The 17,261-nt window shown below is 40.2% G+C and overlaps 1 protein-coding gene across 2 annotated transcripts in view; it reads right to left on the bottom strand.

Annotated features, from left to right (window-relative positions):
• The window catches only part of SOS1 (SOS Ras/Rac guanine nucleotide exchange factor 1), a 52,734-nt gene that overhangs the window by 18,905 nt on the left and 16,568 nt on the right, over window positions 1-17,261 (bottom strand). For both annotated transcript variants that reach the window (XM_050893293.1, XM_050893292.1), the window contains exons 6-8: window positions 16,958-17,101; window positions 13,008-13,118; window positions 12,800-12,898 (exon numbers count right to left, since the gene is read on the bottom strand). In XM_050893293.1, the coding sequence (XP_050749250.1) occupies window positions 12,800-12,898; window positions 13,008-13,118; window positions 16,958-17,101 (354 nt within the window). The remainder of the gene's footprint in view (window positions 1-12,799; window positions 12,899-13,007; window positions 13,119-16,957; window positions 17,102-17,261) is intronic.

The following is a 17,261-nucleotide window of genomic DNA, read 5'->3' as shown; positions in this document are numbered from 1 at the left end:
AAGGTCTCCCCTCCTCCTTAGCCTCCTTTTCTCCAGATTGAATAAGCCCACTCCCCCAGCTTCTCCTTCATCACATGCTCCATTCCTCATGTCATCTTCCAGTGGGCTTGTTTCACTACACCAACGTCAAGCGGAAGCCCAAGCTGGACGCAGCTCTCCCGATGCAGCCTTGCCAGTACTGAACAGGTAGGCACTGCCACTTCCCTTGACCTGATGGCTACACACTTGCTAATACAGCAACACAGGCCTTCATTGCTGTAAGGGTGTTCTGCTGGCTTGTGTTCAGCTTATTATCCACCAGGACTGTGATTTTTTTTCATGCAAAAAACCAAAGGGGAAAAACAATAACCAGAGGGATGGTGGGGAAAAGTAAATGTTCCTCCTCCATGGAAGGGTTGCTTGGCTGTTCATCAGAAAACACAGGGGCATTTAACCATGGTCAGCTTGTAAAACCAGGGTACGTAAGTCCCTATCTGAGTACACAGCTACATTAATGCCTTCATATACTAACTCAACTTTTCTTAAGGGACAAAAAAAATATAATAAAGTTATAAACTAAAACTGGACAAGGCGGGTTAATACTAATATTTTGTGCCTATCACTGTGACATAAGTTTTACAAAACAAGATCTGCCATGTTTTTATCCTAAGATGTTTAAGATTTTTGTCTTAAATCTTCGTTTAAGCATTAAAATGTTTCACTTAATAGTGAAAAAATTGTTGACTACAGCTGTGGCTTAGACATAAAACTGAGATAACAATTATTTACAGGATTATTAAGAGACAAGCGTTTCAGACTACTACACACCAAGAACTGGCTCCACACAATTGAAAGATTTGTTTTGACAGAGGTGGTAAAAGTGAAGCAACAGGCTGCATGGACCAGAATAAGACACCTCTGGAAACAGTACAATCGCGCTGTTTGCTTCCAGTGTGAAATGTAAGTATTGTCCTCCAAAATCCAACTGAATACAACATATTCATATTTGACATTTGAATGGGTCATAGAATAGCATTAATTTTTTCCCTGACCAAAGTTAATCATTCACAGCAATAGCTGTCAATGCCAAAGACTACTTTATTTGTGTTTTTAGCCATAAGGATGACCAGAAGGTTTACTCTGGGCAGCTTTGGTTCATGTAGCCTAATCTGTCATACTCTTGACCTAAGTGGCATTAGGCACAAGTGTCCACTCGTGCGACACCCACTGAAATAGGGCTGACAATGCACCACAACAGGCATTATCTCCCAAAAGGTCTCAGGGAGAATACATCACTCCAAGAAGGAAGAGACTACCCTCGTCATATTCCTCTACTCTCTAGATTTAACACAGAGGTATCATCTTCCCTTTGCTTCAGTTGTGCAGATCATCTAGGTTTAGAGAGGACTTCAGACAAACGAGGCAGGTGCAGCACCGCTGGCAGAAGTCCTAAAAGAAAGCTAAGAAAACCGTGTAACTACTACTAAGATTTTGCATCTTTCCTGCACAAGAATTCAAAGGTGGCTCTTTGCCTTGTGGACTGCCTCTTTGCAAACTTCCATCAAAAGAGTTTGGCTGGATTTCCTGTCATCTCTGGGTAGCCACCCTTCAACAATGAACAAGATTGTTTTAGCCTAGTCTCCTTGAAAACAAGCCTTATTACATCCTACAATATTCTGCCATTTGCTTGTAAGGGTACCACAGAAGACAGAGTAAGGAGTAAAAGGCACATGCAACACAGGATAAAATCAATGAAAATGAGGCTCAACATGCAACAAAGCTTATGAAATTATTTCCTTATTTTTAATACTGTCTATATAACCTAAATGCTCCAGTCAAACTAACACAGATGCATGGTGCCTAGCATAAGGCAGAAGAAAAATGGGCCATATTCCAAAAGAAGAAAGTTTTTGAAATTTGGAAAAATCTCAAAAGAAACCTGTGCAAATGTAGGCTAACTTGTATAAGGGTAGTGCTAAACCGAACAAACAGAAAAATAAACCCCTATAAAGTAATCAGAAATTTTCTCAATGTAGCACCTTATCAACTCAAACACCTGGAAAAAACAATGACTCCCTGTACATTCTCTTCAGAAACATACTGGTACAGATTATCATTCATTACTGCAAAGCATTCTGCTCCTGTGTTGTTTATAAAATGCTTTTTACAGCAGTTTTTCTCCAGTTGCAAAAATTTTGGTATTCATCACAGAAAAGTCCATGTCCAAAAGCAAAATACATGTTTGTATACAGTGCTGGAGAGAAAGCAATTGTTTAAGACTAACATTTCCCCATCAGGATCCATTGGAAGTAACCCATATTTCCAAATGTATATACAAATTAAATCAAAGTCCAGTGAGTGTAATTATATTCCAGGTTTAACATTTAGAAAGTAGCGTGTAGAAGTACGCGTCTTAAGTGCAAGACCAACACAAATGGAAAAATCAGACAGTGCTCTGAACTACTATGAAGACACTTCTCTGCACACAGAAAAGGAATTTGAAAGTTTATATTCTACCATTGTATAATTAGGATAAACTGCTATCAAAAACAGTCTTAGTCAGAACTGAGCTTAAATTACAGCAATGACTTTCATCTTACACTGCCCCCAGACAGTTTGGAAGAGGTGGTTATAGAAAGTGAAATGGCATCACTGGAAACGCATCCATTTATCTACAAATCCCATTGATTCTTCTATAGCTGTGCAGTGCCCCCTAATGAAGGAATCAGGTAGACGCTAAATAAAAGTGTGTTTGTTTTTTTTTTTTTTTTTTAGATAAAGTGTCCTGTGAAGAATACTATATTATGGGAAGGAGGTGCAGATTTCTGATTATCAGTAGTATTATAGTCGTTGTGTTTTTTAATAATCTTATGAGAAAATATTGGTTTATTATGACTGTAATGATTCACAATCCCATAGGCGCAGTATCCTGACCATTCAAGGAAAACAAACTTGGAAAACAAGACTGCTAAGGGAAGTTTCTAATAAAAAAAGTACTTTACGTTCTAGGCCACAAGCTCTGAAGAGATATCAAGAAGTGGAAGACAAGATATTTTGTTCTACCTGTTGCATAACACAAGGATTAGATATTTATAAACCCAGGAAATTCCAAACAGATACAAAAGAAATCCTCCTCATGCAGTGCAAAATTAGATTATGGTAGTCCTTCTCTTACACTGTCAGGGAAGCTTCTATCTAGAAAGACAATGACAGAAGATACATTTATACTTATGATGAGAATATGCAAATAAAACAATATTAGTAGGTGTCACAATGGATATAAAATCTTGTACTTCAGGGCTTACATCACAGTCTAGACTTCTGTCTTCCTAGAATATTACTCTAAATCTAACCACTGAAATTTGTGAACTGCAGGTTCCCCAATTCATCTGGGAGGAGAGATCACAAATCAGCTTCTATACACAAAAGACACAACAGCATATGGGAGGCAGGGAAATCACAATTGAATTTGCTTAACTTAAGCTTAACTCAAGATCACTTGATTGTAGGTGCTAACAATACTTACTGCCCCTCAAAACATTAATCCAAGAAGTTTAGTGCATAAGTGGTCCCACATTACAAGTGAAAGCTGCACACTGCAGTACTCAGAACAACGAGCTCGAACTAGTGCTGCTTGAGAGAAAACTTCAAAACCCACTATGTCATTTCTTCAGACATCTTGAAGCCCACAGCAAGGCAACAAAACACTTGCATAGCTGGCGAAGCAAGCCTGATCTGTAGTATGAACTAGCTATCTGCTCTGTAGGGAAATGCTACATAAGTAAGCAACGTTCACAAGAACTTGAAGTGCACTGACACCAGTCACCCCAGCTTCTGTTCTAATGCCTCATCATTTTCTTCAACATGTTTCTAAGAATAGGGTACCTACCAAAAGGCAATCCTGAAACAGGCTATTTTATGATCAAGACTAAAAATGAACAGGGTTTCCCCTCTGACAAATGCAGGCAGGCCGGCCTGTTGGCACTTTGCCATAAAAATATCCTGGAAGCTGGCTCAATAGCATTGAGCTGCCCAACAGCTCTTTTTGACTTTTTGCAATTCCTCCAAATAATAAAAAACTCAGTCCAAAGCAGCAGTATGCTGGGAAAAAAGTGCTCTGATACCCAGAAACTTTAATTTTTAGAAAGCATCAGGAAATCATCTGGAACAGCAAATGGGAAAAACTGCAGGGAACACTATACACTTGGAAAATTTTAGCAGTCTAAAAGGCACTTCACACTTGAAGCTTAAAGGAAACTCCATGTGCCATATTCCTGGACATACGTACTCAGCTTCAATGCACTGTAATTTCAAAAGTTATTTTGTTTTCATATAAACTCAGACAATCTTAAGCACAGTGCAGTAAAAATATGCATACATTTATGTAACTGTTTATTTAGATTTACGTTACAGCAGGAGTGTTATTTGCATTAAGAGTGGAACAGAACAATATATTACTGAAGTAATGGTAAAAACTTTTTCTCCACTCAAAGTTTAACTATGCCTTCTCAGTTTAATTTTAAAATGTTACATTAAATCACATAATCTTACATAAACATGCCAGATATCAAACCTCATATCAGATAATTAGTTACAAAAAGCCTCCAGCGTTCTCTTGGAAGTACACTTTAAAAGAGACAGAAGCTAAAAAGCCCTCATCTTTTATTTCACATTAAGTTTTAACTCACACAATGTAAAATACGGTCAGTCCATTGGGAAGCATACTGTACAAGTAAAGCATTAAAACAGATTAAAATAAGAAGCATTTCAACTTTTAGTACAAGCTTCACAGTTCTTTCACAGCTTGACTATGTGACTTAAAATAGATCTCAAAGATATGTGGAAAATTTAAGTATATCAAACTTCACCTGAGCCCAAAAAAGTGAAACTATTTGGACTAAAGAAACATGTGAATTTAAGGAATTGCTACTTTGATTACTTGATGTGGATGCTCCTATTTGGGGAGAGGGGGAATGAAATTAAAATAAATCTGTTTCAGAAATAAATTACATTACTCTGAAGTAAGTGCCATTATTCAAATCAGGATGGACACTGAGGAAAAATCAGGAAGAACTATTCAGAAATATATACCACACAGAAGTCTGTCATTTGACATTTCATCAATTCAACAGTTCAAAGTCTTCTGTAACAGGTTTCTTACATGGCCACTAGCATACCCTGTCAGGAGACCATATTTCAGATTAGGTCTGCTCAAATGCTACTGCAGCCTGCTAGGTATTTCAACTGGTGTCTGCTCCGCAGGAAAGACTGTATTTTTGCTCTCAGTTTCTGCAACTGGGAAAGGATTCATGTATGTGAGCAATTCTCATTGAGCTTACACAATCAACATTTCCTTCATCAAGGAACAGATACAAAAACAAAGCCTTGTTTTCAAATAAGTTCCTTGATGTTCTCATAAAACCATTTCCTAAACATTCAGACTTTTTGTAAGCTACTAGCTGCCATATATGCATTTTATATGCCCAGATTCTATTACCAGGGAAATGGCTACTTTGTTTACAGGAGGCCTTGTCTTCTTAGAGTATGGAAAATCCATTTGCTCTGCATTCTTGAAAAATATGGGGTTTTTTTGCATGTGCTGACGTCTCTTCCACAGCAGATTCATTACCTTTCTGCAACAAACGTACAAGTTCACACAGATCCTTCCAGAGCCTTCATGCTCTGAAATTCTCTTCTTTCTTACTGTCACTTTGGTTTGTCTCATCATTATTAGCAGACCTGCAGAATACATTAGAAATTTAAAATTCATAATTAAGTTGATAACGTTTAGTTAAATCAGTATTTGAAATATCACAAAATATTTACCTATGTGCTTCCACACTTGTAATTGAGGTCTTCCATTTTCTTCCCCCAAATTTTCCATCATAGTAAAGACAATTCAATTTGAAAACATCTTCCCCTTCTCTTTTGTAATTCCGAAGTGGATTAAAATCCACTTTCACTGCTTTGACACAACTCAAGTCTGATCTTTGCCAGCCAAGTTTGCAAGGCCATAAGCTCAACTGGATGGCACCTCTAAGTTTGGATAGAAATGTATGAATTTCTGAATGCTATGTAAGCTGAATTCACAATTTCAGAGATCATTATGGAAAGCAACAGTAGAACCCTGTTGATTTTAAGAGGAAACCTGATGATTAAGGAGAAAACAGCAGAGGAAATGAGGGATGACAAGCAGAATCCCATCTGTAGATTTGGTCTACAGAAACCATGAAGACAGCTTGTTGTTTTACTTATGTTTATTTCCTACGTCCTTCCATCAGTTTCCACTGAAGTTATCAAAGTATTGACAGAAAACATAGACCTCCACTGCTATAAGAGCAAACAGAGAAAGCACGCTGGTAGTGGGACTAAATCCACAGCTCCACATCCATTTCAGCTGAAGAAATCAAGTATATGAAACTCTCATAGATCAGTCTCGCTACCTGTGTCCGAGGCTCTCCCTTTTGTACAGAAGGTGACAGGAATGGAGGCAGAACAGGAGGACAGGGAAATATACTGCTGCTATTAAAAGACTATACAGCAATACAAGCGTATCAGGGACTATATCATGACTGCCACAGTCACAAAAACTAACATCATCCTATAGGAGCTGAAAATCTCAGCTACAATAAACTTCTTAACATCCAATCCTCAATGGATTGTGTCAAAACTTTTATTTAGAGGGGAAAAAAAAAAGGATCAAAACTTGTCCAAGTTCCCGTAACACCCATCTATTTTCATGAGAGCTTGGCCTTGGGTGTTCAGCGTAAACTGCCGCCATGTAAGCTGAAGAGCTATCTACCATCATTAGCAGCAGTCACTGAAAACCGGGAACAGACCACCAGCCCCAGAGAACAGTCTGCCCCAGTACAGCTCTCCTAACTCCCACAGTACCGGGGAGAATTTGCCCTGCAGGTATTCCTAGAAAATGGATCAGAAAACAGGACTCTGGAACCCTACAGTTAAACGCAGAAGTGAAGTCAAAAGTCGGACTTCAGTTAGTGCTTCATTTGACTCCCTGAAGAGGGCATCATCTAGGTAACAGCCTGGCCCTGTGCCACCCTACTCCCTGCTTCAAGCAATCAAAGTACAGCATTTGTTGGTCCAGCAGCAGATTGACAATAACACAGCTCAGGTCCGGCAGCAGATTGGCAATAACACAGCTCAAGTGTCACTGAGGACTGTAAGCAAAGTGGAAGGAGGAATTTTTTACTTTTACTTTTGTTAGATTTTATCCAGCTTTTGCAGAAAAGCAATTTTAGTGGGATAACAGAAAAAATATTCTCCAAGGTAATTACTTCTCATTAGAAAATTCCCCGGAAAGAGACATTTGCTTCTCAAAAGCCCAGATACATCCTGTGTAAAAAGAAAAAAGGCTAAACAACAGAACATACAGCCCCATCACAACTTCATAACAAATGACATAAGTCATTGACAAATGAAGTGATACACATGTGCATATATGTATCTCTGATACAAACACATAGGAAATCCATCAATGAGTATCACAGCTAGAAAGAAATAATTAAATACATTCTGAATAACTTTTTCAATTAAAGAGTTACCTCAGAGAGCCCAATTAGATTAACAATAACCAAGTTTGTGGAAAAAGTGCACACACACATGTGAAAGTTTTATTTTCCCCTATTATCTTCCCTTTGGCTGCCAAACACACTGCTGACTTACAGCATAAACTCACTAGCATTTAAAGGAGAAAAGCAAGAGAAATGTTGTCAATGAAACCACACAAGCAAGAAAAATATGGAACTTCATTTACCTGGCTGTATCACCTCCAACTTCTACCATAAGGCACAACTTCTGTACCTTTACAACATTGCAGTTGTAGTATAAGTTTTCATTGCTTAACCGCATGAAGAAGTTGCTTAAATTTTTCACCTACAGTCATATTCTAGGAAATCCCTTCTTAGACCTGAGACCAATTTTTACATCACCCCAGCTTTTTCTCCCAAGAAACACTCAAATACGCCTTGCAGTCCTTATCACACACTAGCAACAGTTTGGTCAAGCTACATTTCCTCCAGCAGATACACCTTCATCTGTCACAGAGACGTAAAATTGCACATTATCTCCAGTGGATGTAAAAAGAGTCATCTTCATCTGCAGTTACATATAAAAATACATATGAATCAGTAATACTTCTGCTTTTACTTTTATTTCAAAACAGAATTGTACATACAAGTTACTGTGTTTGGAAAGAAGCACACCAGACAAAGTGGTTTTGGAAAACAAAATCCTTTGCTGACAATAAGTAAATACTTTCTTAAAATAATTCATAGCTAGTCTGAATCTGTGATTTTCTGGTTTTAATATTAATTGGAGACTTTAAGAATCGACTAAAACAAGAGAACCTGTTAATTACAGTGCCTGTACTAAATACAAGCAATGCAGTGTTTTGAGACAATGGTCTATAACTGCAGATATTGTAAAAACTTTGCAGACTGCCAAAGTTCAACTAATTAAGACTCAGTGATTCTCCATGCTGGGCTGGGTTACACTAGTTACAGATGGGATCACAAACCAACTTCATTAAATTTGTTACACTCTTAATCATGAGCCTGGCTGAAACAAGGCTGAGAATCAAAGTGAAGTCAAAGCCCAAAGTAGTGTGGGACGTGTTGCCCAACACAACACATAGCAAGAGACTTATGGGATCAACCTAAAGATACTCTAGTCCTAACCTACTAACATTTCACCACCCTGTGCCTTCTCCAGGAACATGTAACAAATTTAATACCATCAGGTTGGGAAAAGGGTGGTTTCATATCTTGGAAGGCCTTGTCAAACCAGAATTTTTTTTTTTTTTTTTTTAAGTTACATTAGCATAGTGTGCTGGGTTTGTGTAGTGAGGGAGGGGCTACAGGGGTGGCTCCTGTGAGAAGCTACTAGAAGCTTCCCTGGCTCCAACCCGGACCCTCCTCAGGCCAAGGCCAAGCCAATCAGCAACAGTGGCTGCACCTCTGTGATGGCATATTGGGGGGGGTGGGGGGAGAAACAAAAAACTCCTGGGGTGGTGAGGGTAAGATGGAGGAGGAAGAAGAGGAGGAAGAAGAGCTACAGTTAAAAAAAAAAAAAAAGAGGAAGAAGATGGGAGAAGAAGAGGAGCTCCAGTGAGGAGAGGAGCGGGATGTGAGAGAAACAACCATGCACACACCGAGGTCAGCGAAGATGGAGGAGAGGGAGAAGGTGTGCTGGAGCAGAGATCCCCTTGCAGCCCGTGGTGAGATGGCAGGCTGTCCCCCCTGCAGCCCGTGGAGGACTCCATGGTGGAGCAGGTGGCTGGGCTGTGGTGCATGGACAGGACCTGAGTTGGAGAAAATCATGGGGGGCTGACCCCCGTGAGAGGGACCCCATGCTGGAGCAGGGGAAGAGTGTGAGGAGTCCTCCCTCTGTGGAAGGAGCAGTAGAGACAATGTGTGATGAACTGACCGCAACCCCTGTTCCCACCCCCTTGTGCTGCTGGGGGGGAGGAGGTAGAGGTATCGGGAGCAAAGCTGAGCCCGGGAAGAAAGTAGGGGCAGGGGGAAGGTGTGTTTTTAAGATATGGTTCTATTTCTCATCCTACTCTGATTTGGTTGTTAACAAATTAAATTGGTTTATTTTTCTCCAAAATCGAGTCTGTTTTGCCTGTGACCATAAGTGGTGAGTGATCCTTCCCTGTTCTTGTCTCGACCCACGAGCTTTTTTGCCGTATTTTCTCCTCCCCATCCCACTGAGGGGGAGGAGTGAGCGAGTGGCTGATTGGTGCTTTGCTGCCACCTGGGCTTAAACCACAACACATAGTGAAAGAGGAATACAAAAAACATTTAATTGAGGAGTATTTCTACTTGAGCTGAATTGCCAGTCAGTAAAGACTGGCAAGTTATTTATCATCTAAGAACAAAGTTTGAAAAAATAAATAAAACACACTAGATGCTGTTGTGAAATAAAAGCATCCTGAGAATTTAAGATCATTATAGGTAGAATTCCAAGTAAAAAATATTTGCAAAGAGACAAGAAGTTTCCATTCATAAGTCATGGGAGCCAAGTTTGCACTTTAAAAAAAAAAAAAAATCATCTATCTAGCTCTCCGGTTTTCCAGAACATATTATTTTATCTAAGCAAAGTTTATATATGCTTTGAGCCATTCCTACTTGGAAAAAAAGGAATTTTAAAGTCATCTTCTATTTACCCAAAGAAAGGAAAGAATATCACACATGCACACAAATTTAGAGCATCTGAAACAGTCCCCAATTCAATTTAAGAGTCTTGTGAACTTCTTTCTTCAATTACTCAAGGTCATAACTGCACTATTTGTACCACCCTACCTTTCACTTAAGAGTCCACATTTCTATTCACAGAATTCTATGATTTAGAAAAGCCCATTCATATTATTTGCAAATTTGCAGAAAAGCACAGTCTCATATAAAGCTGCTGTTTTATAGAGTTAGTTTCTTATATAAAAGTTTGGGGACTTTCAGGTTGGTTGAAGGAAAACACAGCCCTTAATCATATGCTAACTTTCCAGCAAAGTTACAGCAAGGAGCTTCAACTAAAAATAGAATATGTATTTGTGCGTTCCTGGTGCCCTGCCAAACTTCAGGAGAGCTTTAGTTTCTAAATAGGATAACCATCAGTGGACAGAAATTTACTTTTTTTGTAGTCTACATAGTTAGAAGGTAACTTTGAGATGCATTTTAAATAGATAACTTCAAACTATGCAAGATTACACAACATAGCTCAAAGAAAAATGCTAACCCCTTTATCCTTAAGTATATCTACATTCAAGAGAAATAAAATGGTTTTTCCACATACTAGTTTGCCAACATTCTGTCTCTTCATACCAAGAGATCCATTTTGATAGCATTTTTAAGTTGATTATTCACAGATATGCCTGCAATCACTAAATCAGGTCTCTTACCATACAAAAGAATTCAATACAACCTTGCATCAGTGAAATTGTCAGGATTTTATGGCTAAATAATTCCACCAATACTCTTCCATAGCAAATACCCTTCCGTCAGGCCATTTTTAAGTATAACCAAGCTGGAATCTGTTTGAAGATTCCATATATAAGAAAGAAAATGTTATTGCCAGCAGAGACTGCTTGAGGGACGGATTCATATGCTGTGTGCACATGTATGTACTAATTGACAGCATGAGAGCTAATATCTCTCTCCATGTGCTCCTATTATCCATCACTGCCTATTACATGTATCACATCTGACAGACCACAGTGACGGGTGTCTCACTAAAATGTGAGATGAGCAACACAGTGGGAAGAAAACCTGGAAGGTTATCATATACAGAACAAAATCCAGCCCAACAATATCAGATTTACACAGGGTGGAGGGTGTGTGTGCGTGTGTAGAGCATGAATGAGAAAAGACAAGAATTTTACATAAAGCATAGGTCAGGAGTTACAAAAAGATTGATAGCCTTCTGGAGGTGGGCTTAGCTTAGACTCCAGTTTGCCCTAAAAAAGGCGAACATGAGCTGCTCCCTATTTCCGTAAGCACACATGCCCTCTTTCCCCCACTAAAATTACCAATGGCAAGAACCAACACAGGATGCCTGTGTCAGATGACGTTAATCCTTCATGCTCTGTCTGTTACATAAGACAATACCATGTTCACATGGAAGTATGCAACGCCACTAGGTACGGCATTTTGAGACTGTGACAAAAGCATGAACAGAGAAACCTTATGTCTGTGCAGGTCTTTATCATACAAAATACAGACAAGCTGCATCATACCTCCCCTTCCAATGGACTGTCATGAAAGGAAATGCTTAATATGTTAAAGATGTCTGAAAAGTCAGGCCAAACCCATGAGCTAGACAAACAGATCCAGTGTACATTCCAAAATTAAAAAAAAAAAACGTTATACAAGATGAGCTACGTGCCAAAGCTGTACATGTAGATCTAAATCAGTAAAAATGGTGTTAAAACTGTAGACACTTAGACTCAAAGATGACCTAACTACTGGGTTACCTCAAGACAACCAAACATTCAAGAAAAACACACCCAGATTTCTTCAAAAGAGCAGAGATTTTTTTTTTTTACTTCTGATACAAATTTCCCCAAGTAATTAAGTTTGGAACACTGTATCCCTTATGAGTTTGCATTAAGTCCAAATGAAGATTCTACTTCAAAGTTTTCCTCAAAATGTTCTACATTCCTTAAAGATCATTATTCAATGCTAACTGATAAATGCCCCAGAAAAACAGTCTGTAGCTATTTTCTTTACATGTGTATGTTACAGAGTCTTTACTGTTACCCTGCCGATGTGAGGTCTCATTACAAAAAGCTCAAGAAGCGTATATATCAACCAAGGCTTCCCTTTGAAGAAAGGATATCACCTTTACAACCACCATGGGATGTGCACTGCAAGAACACTGAAGCTTTTATGAAAGGAAAATGAAGTTTGAAGAGAAATCTTAATGCGATTTTAAATTTACAAAGTAACAGCTTGAGGCTGCCTTGGACATTTTCTGTAATACAGCCATTTGCCGTTATCTCTTACTGCTGTTGAAACAATCACTCCAAGAATATAAGTACCTAGATCTCTATTGCTTTCTAAATTAATAGTAACTTGATTATTCAACACAAATCATTAGCTGCTGTAAAACTTCCATGAAATTACAAGCTGATATTCAGTTAGTTATAGCATGCACCAGAGTATACAGCCTGCTTTTCTTTCATCATAGCAGTTTTATTATTCACATTCTAGCAAAAGGTTTTACACCTAACTGAGCACACAAAGCTCTGGTATCCAGCGCTGAGAATTATGAAAAAAACATCAGATTGACACAATGTTCTTACTTTTAGCAGTTCAAAATAATGAAGACAGTGGTAAACAGGGGCAAGGAGCAGCCGGGGTAGAACATACTGAACAGCTTCTTTAAAGCCTTCACCTATTGACTAGAAACAAAGTAAGTTTCAGTCTTCAAACAATAAATGTATTGAAGCAACAATATAATGTAACTAAAATAGTAGTATCAATAATACAGCTTACTTGAAAGAAAGTTACCTGTAAATAAAATGCTGCTCCTGGCTTTGATAATTGACTTAAAAAATGATCATGAAAACCAGGTCGCAAAATATCTTGAGCATATGATTCATATGGATCAAATGCTAGCTCCTAAGAAGAAATACAGAATAATTTTACAAAACTGATTTAATATCTAAACTTCATATTTCTTAAAGAAAATACATACGCTACATAGGAGAGACTTTTCTGCATACTTTTTCCAAAACACCTGTAGAGAAGAATCAACACTTTTACATGCACAGACTCATGGGGTAATTCAGTCTGGAAGAGATCTCTGTAGGTCAACTGGTCCAATTTCCTGTTCAAAGTAGGACCCACCTCAGGGCCAAAGCCAGATCCAGTGTCAAAGCTAGCTGAGGTTGCTCAGGGTCTCATCCACTTGAGTTCCGAGTACTTCCAAGAACGGAGCCACCAAAACCTCTCTGGGCAGCCTATTCCAATGTTCAATTGTTCTCGTTGCAGATTTTTTCCCCCAATATCTAATCAGGATTACTCTTTTTAACCACTCACATGCTCCCTCTCATCTCACCTCACAGTTCTCTACTGTGAACCTCCAATAAAAGCCTGCCTCAATCTTTTTTACACCTTCCCTTCAGGTAACTGAAGACAGCAATAAGATCTCCTTCCTCAGACTTCTAAGACTGAATAAACCCAGCACTCTTAACCCTCTTTGTACATCATGGGCCTCAACTCCTTAATCGTCATGGCAATCCTCATGTATAAGCATATCTTGTACTAGGAAGACCAAAATCAGACACAGTATGCCAGATGTGGTCTCAAGTGCTACACAGAAATGATCCCTCAACCTGCCAGCTACACTTTTCCTAATATAACCCAGTAGGCAGTTAGCCGTCACTGCCGATTCCTGAGGATCTCCAAGTCCTGTTGAGCAGTACTGCCCCTCAGCCAGGCAGCTGGACCATTGCAGGGGGGTGTTTGGTCCCAGGTGCAGAACTTCATGTTTGCCTTTACTCAACTCTATGAAGTTCCTGTAGGTCCATTTCTCCAGCCTGTCAGGTCCCCCAAGAAGTAGCCCTGTGTGTGTCCCCACAATTTGGCATCACCTACCAACTTGATGAGGCAGACCTCCTCCCGCAACACTAATACAGACATCAAACAGCATCAGTCCCAGTATCAAACCCTGAGGAATACCACTAACCATTGGCCACCAGATGGACTTTGTATTGCTGATGACAGTCCTTCAAGCCTGCCAGTCCAGCCAATTTTCCACCCACTCTATAATTCAACTAGCTAGTCTACATCCCACCAAGCTGACTATAAGGACACTATGAGAGACTGTGCTTGAAGGCCTTGCTTAAGTTCAGATAAGGGATATTAACTGCTCTTCCCTTTGTCCATGGAGCCAGCCATCTCCTCTTAGAAAGCAGTCAAGTTGGTCAGGTACAGTTTGTATTTGGAAATCTGTGCTGGCTGTTGCGATCACCTTCTAGTCCTTCGCATGGCTGGATGTGAATTCCAGAAAGATTTGCTAATCTTCTCAAGGACTGAGGAGAGGCTGACCAGCTTCTAGTTTCCAGGATCCTCCTCAGTCTTTTTGAAATTGGGCATAACACTTTATCTCCGGTCACTGGAGACCTCCACAACTCACCACTAAATTTCAAAAATTCTAGACAGTGGCCTTGCAATGACGTTAGCCAGCTGCCTCGGCATCCTGTCCTGCCCCATAGACTTGCATATATCCACCTTAGATCAATAGTCCCTAACTTGATCTTTGACTTTCACCTCTCCCTCAATCTTTGGTAGCAGGCCTAACTGGGAAACCTAGAAGCACATCTTGCCAGCAAAGACCAAGCAAAGGAGACTTGAGGACCTCAGTCCATTCCATGTCCTCCAGCAAAGGGTCTCTCACCCCACGAGCAAGATACCCACATTTTCTACCATGTTCTTTTTCATGCTGTTTTACCTATAAAAGCCCTTCTTGCTTTGCTTCACATTCCTCACCAAGTTTAACTCCAGCTGAGCTGCAGCCCTCTTAGTACCATTTCCACCTGCCTAGACAATGCTTCTACATTCCTCCTGGGAAGCCGGTGTTTCTTTTTGAATCAGAATCATTTAGGTTGGAAAAGACCTTTAAGATCATCGAGTCCAACCGTTAACCTAACACTGCCAAGTCCACCACTAAACCATGTCCCTAAGCACCACGTCTACATGTCTTTTAAATACCTCCAGGGATGGTGACTCAACCACTTCCCTGGGCAGCCTGTTCCAATGCTTGATAACCCTTTTGGTGAAGAAATTTTTCCTAATATCCAATTTAACCTCCCCTGGCACAACTTGAGGCCATTTCCTCTTGTCCTATTACTTGTCACTTGGGAGAAGAGACCGACACCCGCCTCGTTACAATCTCCTTTCAGGTAGTTGTAGAGAGCAGTAAGGTCTCCCCTGAGCCTCCTTTTCTCCAGACTAAACAATCTCAGTTCCCTCAGCCACTCCTCACAAGACTTGTTCTCTAGACCCTTCACCAGCTTTGTTGCTCTTCTTTGGACACGTTCCAGCACCTCAATGTCTTTCTTGTAGTTAGGGGCCTGAGTATGGTTAAACAGGAAACTCCAAACTGCACTTGTCCTTGCCTCCTGCTACACCTACCCTTTTTCTTAGGGACTGGGAATGCATATTCCTTGTGCTTTGAACACACCGCCTTTGAAAATAAATCAGCTCTCCTGAGCCCTTTCTACCCTCAAGGCAGCCACCAATGTGATCCTGCCTCCCAATTCCCTGAACAAGCTAAGTCTAGTCTCTGAAAGCCCAGGGTCTTCAGTCTGCGTATCTCCTGCACTTTTCTCAGGACCTTAAACTCTACCATCTCTACCACCTGTGGCCAAGCCTGCCATTACCTATGATGTTCCTGCCAGTTCTTCCTTGTTCATGAGAAAGGTCAAGTGCAGCACCTTTCTTAGTTGGCCCATCGGCATGTGCCACAAAAAAAACCCTGTCCCCAGTGCCCTCCAGAAATCTTCTGGATTACTTGAACCACAGTAAGTTGTCCACCCAGCAGATGTCAGGAAGGTTATTCTCCCAAGAGAACCCGGGCCTGTGATAAGGAGATGACTCCTACTTGTTTAGAGAAGGTTTTGGCCACTTGTTGATTGGGTAGTCTTTGCGGAAGAAGCTTGACCACAGCATGACCTTTGGTGGCCTCCTCCTCTGATCCTTAAGCATTGAACCAGCTCATCATTCATTCCATAACAGAGCTCCATGTATTTGAGCCGATCTTTTGTTAAGCCTCCTGGCCTCATCTTCCCCATCTGTCCATCCTGAGTGCCTGTTTTCATTCATACAGCCCTCCATACCATGCAACCCTTCCTGCCATGTTGCTAATTCCAGTCACATGACAGCTCTGCAACTGTGCACAGACTCCCAGATCCTCCTATCTGTACATGAGCACATGCACCCTGGGGAAACAGATACTTCAGACGAGCCACTTTCTCAGGAGGATAGTGCAAGAGTCTTTGTTGTCATGCTTTCCGTGATGCACGTCCCCTTCTCCTCTCAATTCTTCAATCTGCAAGCTTTGGTCTCCATCCACTAACGAGCCTAGTTCAAAAGCCTTCCTCACCAGCTTAGCAAGCCTGTTGGCAAAGAAGCCCTTGTTCCACTTTGTCTTTCCACAGCAATCCTGATCTACAGCCGGTTTACAGGACACCTCCGTTTCTGTTGAAGTCTAGTCACAGGTGTTCGGTTTTTTTTTTCCCCCTGTGCTCTCTAAAGCAGCCCTATAAAAACTGAGGTTTAGAAACTAAAAAGGTAAAAGCACTCAAAAATGGGCAGTCTATTCATCATGGTGGGGCTGGACGAAGAGATCTCAATGTAAACAACAAGAGCAGCTAGAACAGAGATGCACTTAGCATCTAAGTGCAAGTCATTAAAATACATATGAATAGCAAAAAAACCCCCAAGTATTTTCTTACCTCTGCCATGTCTTCAAAACAGCTGCCTACTAGTGGATGAGGACTACCTTCATCTGTCATTTCAACAGTGTCTTCTATATGACCCAATAACTTCACACTAAGTTCATGAATGTCCGATATACGACTAAATATATTTTCCACATCCTGCAAAAAGCAACAGAACCAGACAAAAATCAAGAAGGAATTGGACACAGTTTCTAAGAGGAAGAATGTTATGTGCAAAGCTACTCTGTTATGGTATGAAAGTCAACACTGCCTTGAATAGAACAAGATTTTGTAATATTTTATTATATACTTTCTGTAT

Source organism: Gymnogyps californianus, chromosome 3 (genome assembly GCF_018139145.2).
Source record: "Gymnogyps californianus isolate 813 chromosome 3, ASM1813914v2, whole genome shotgun sequence".
In the NCBI taxonomy this organism is placed as follows: domain Eukaryota; kingdom Metazoa; phylum Chordata; class Aves; order Accipitriformes; family Cathartidae; genus Gymnogyps; species Gymnogyps californianus.
The sequence above is the reverse complement of the archived record's forward strand: the minus strand, read 5'-3'. Positions and strand labels throughout refer to the sequence as shown.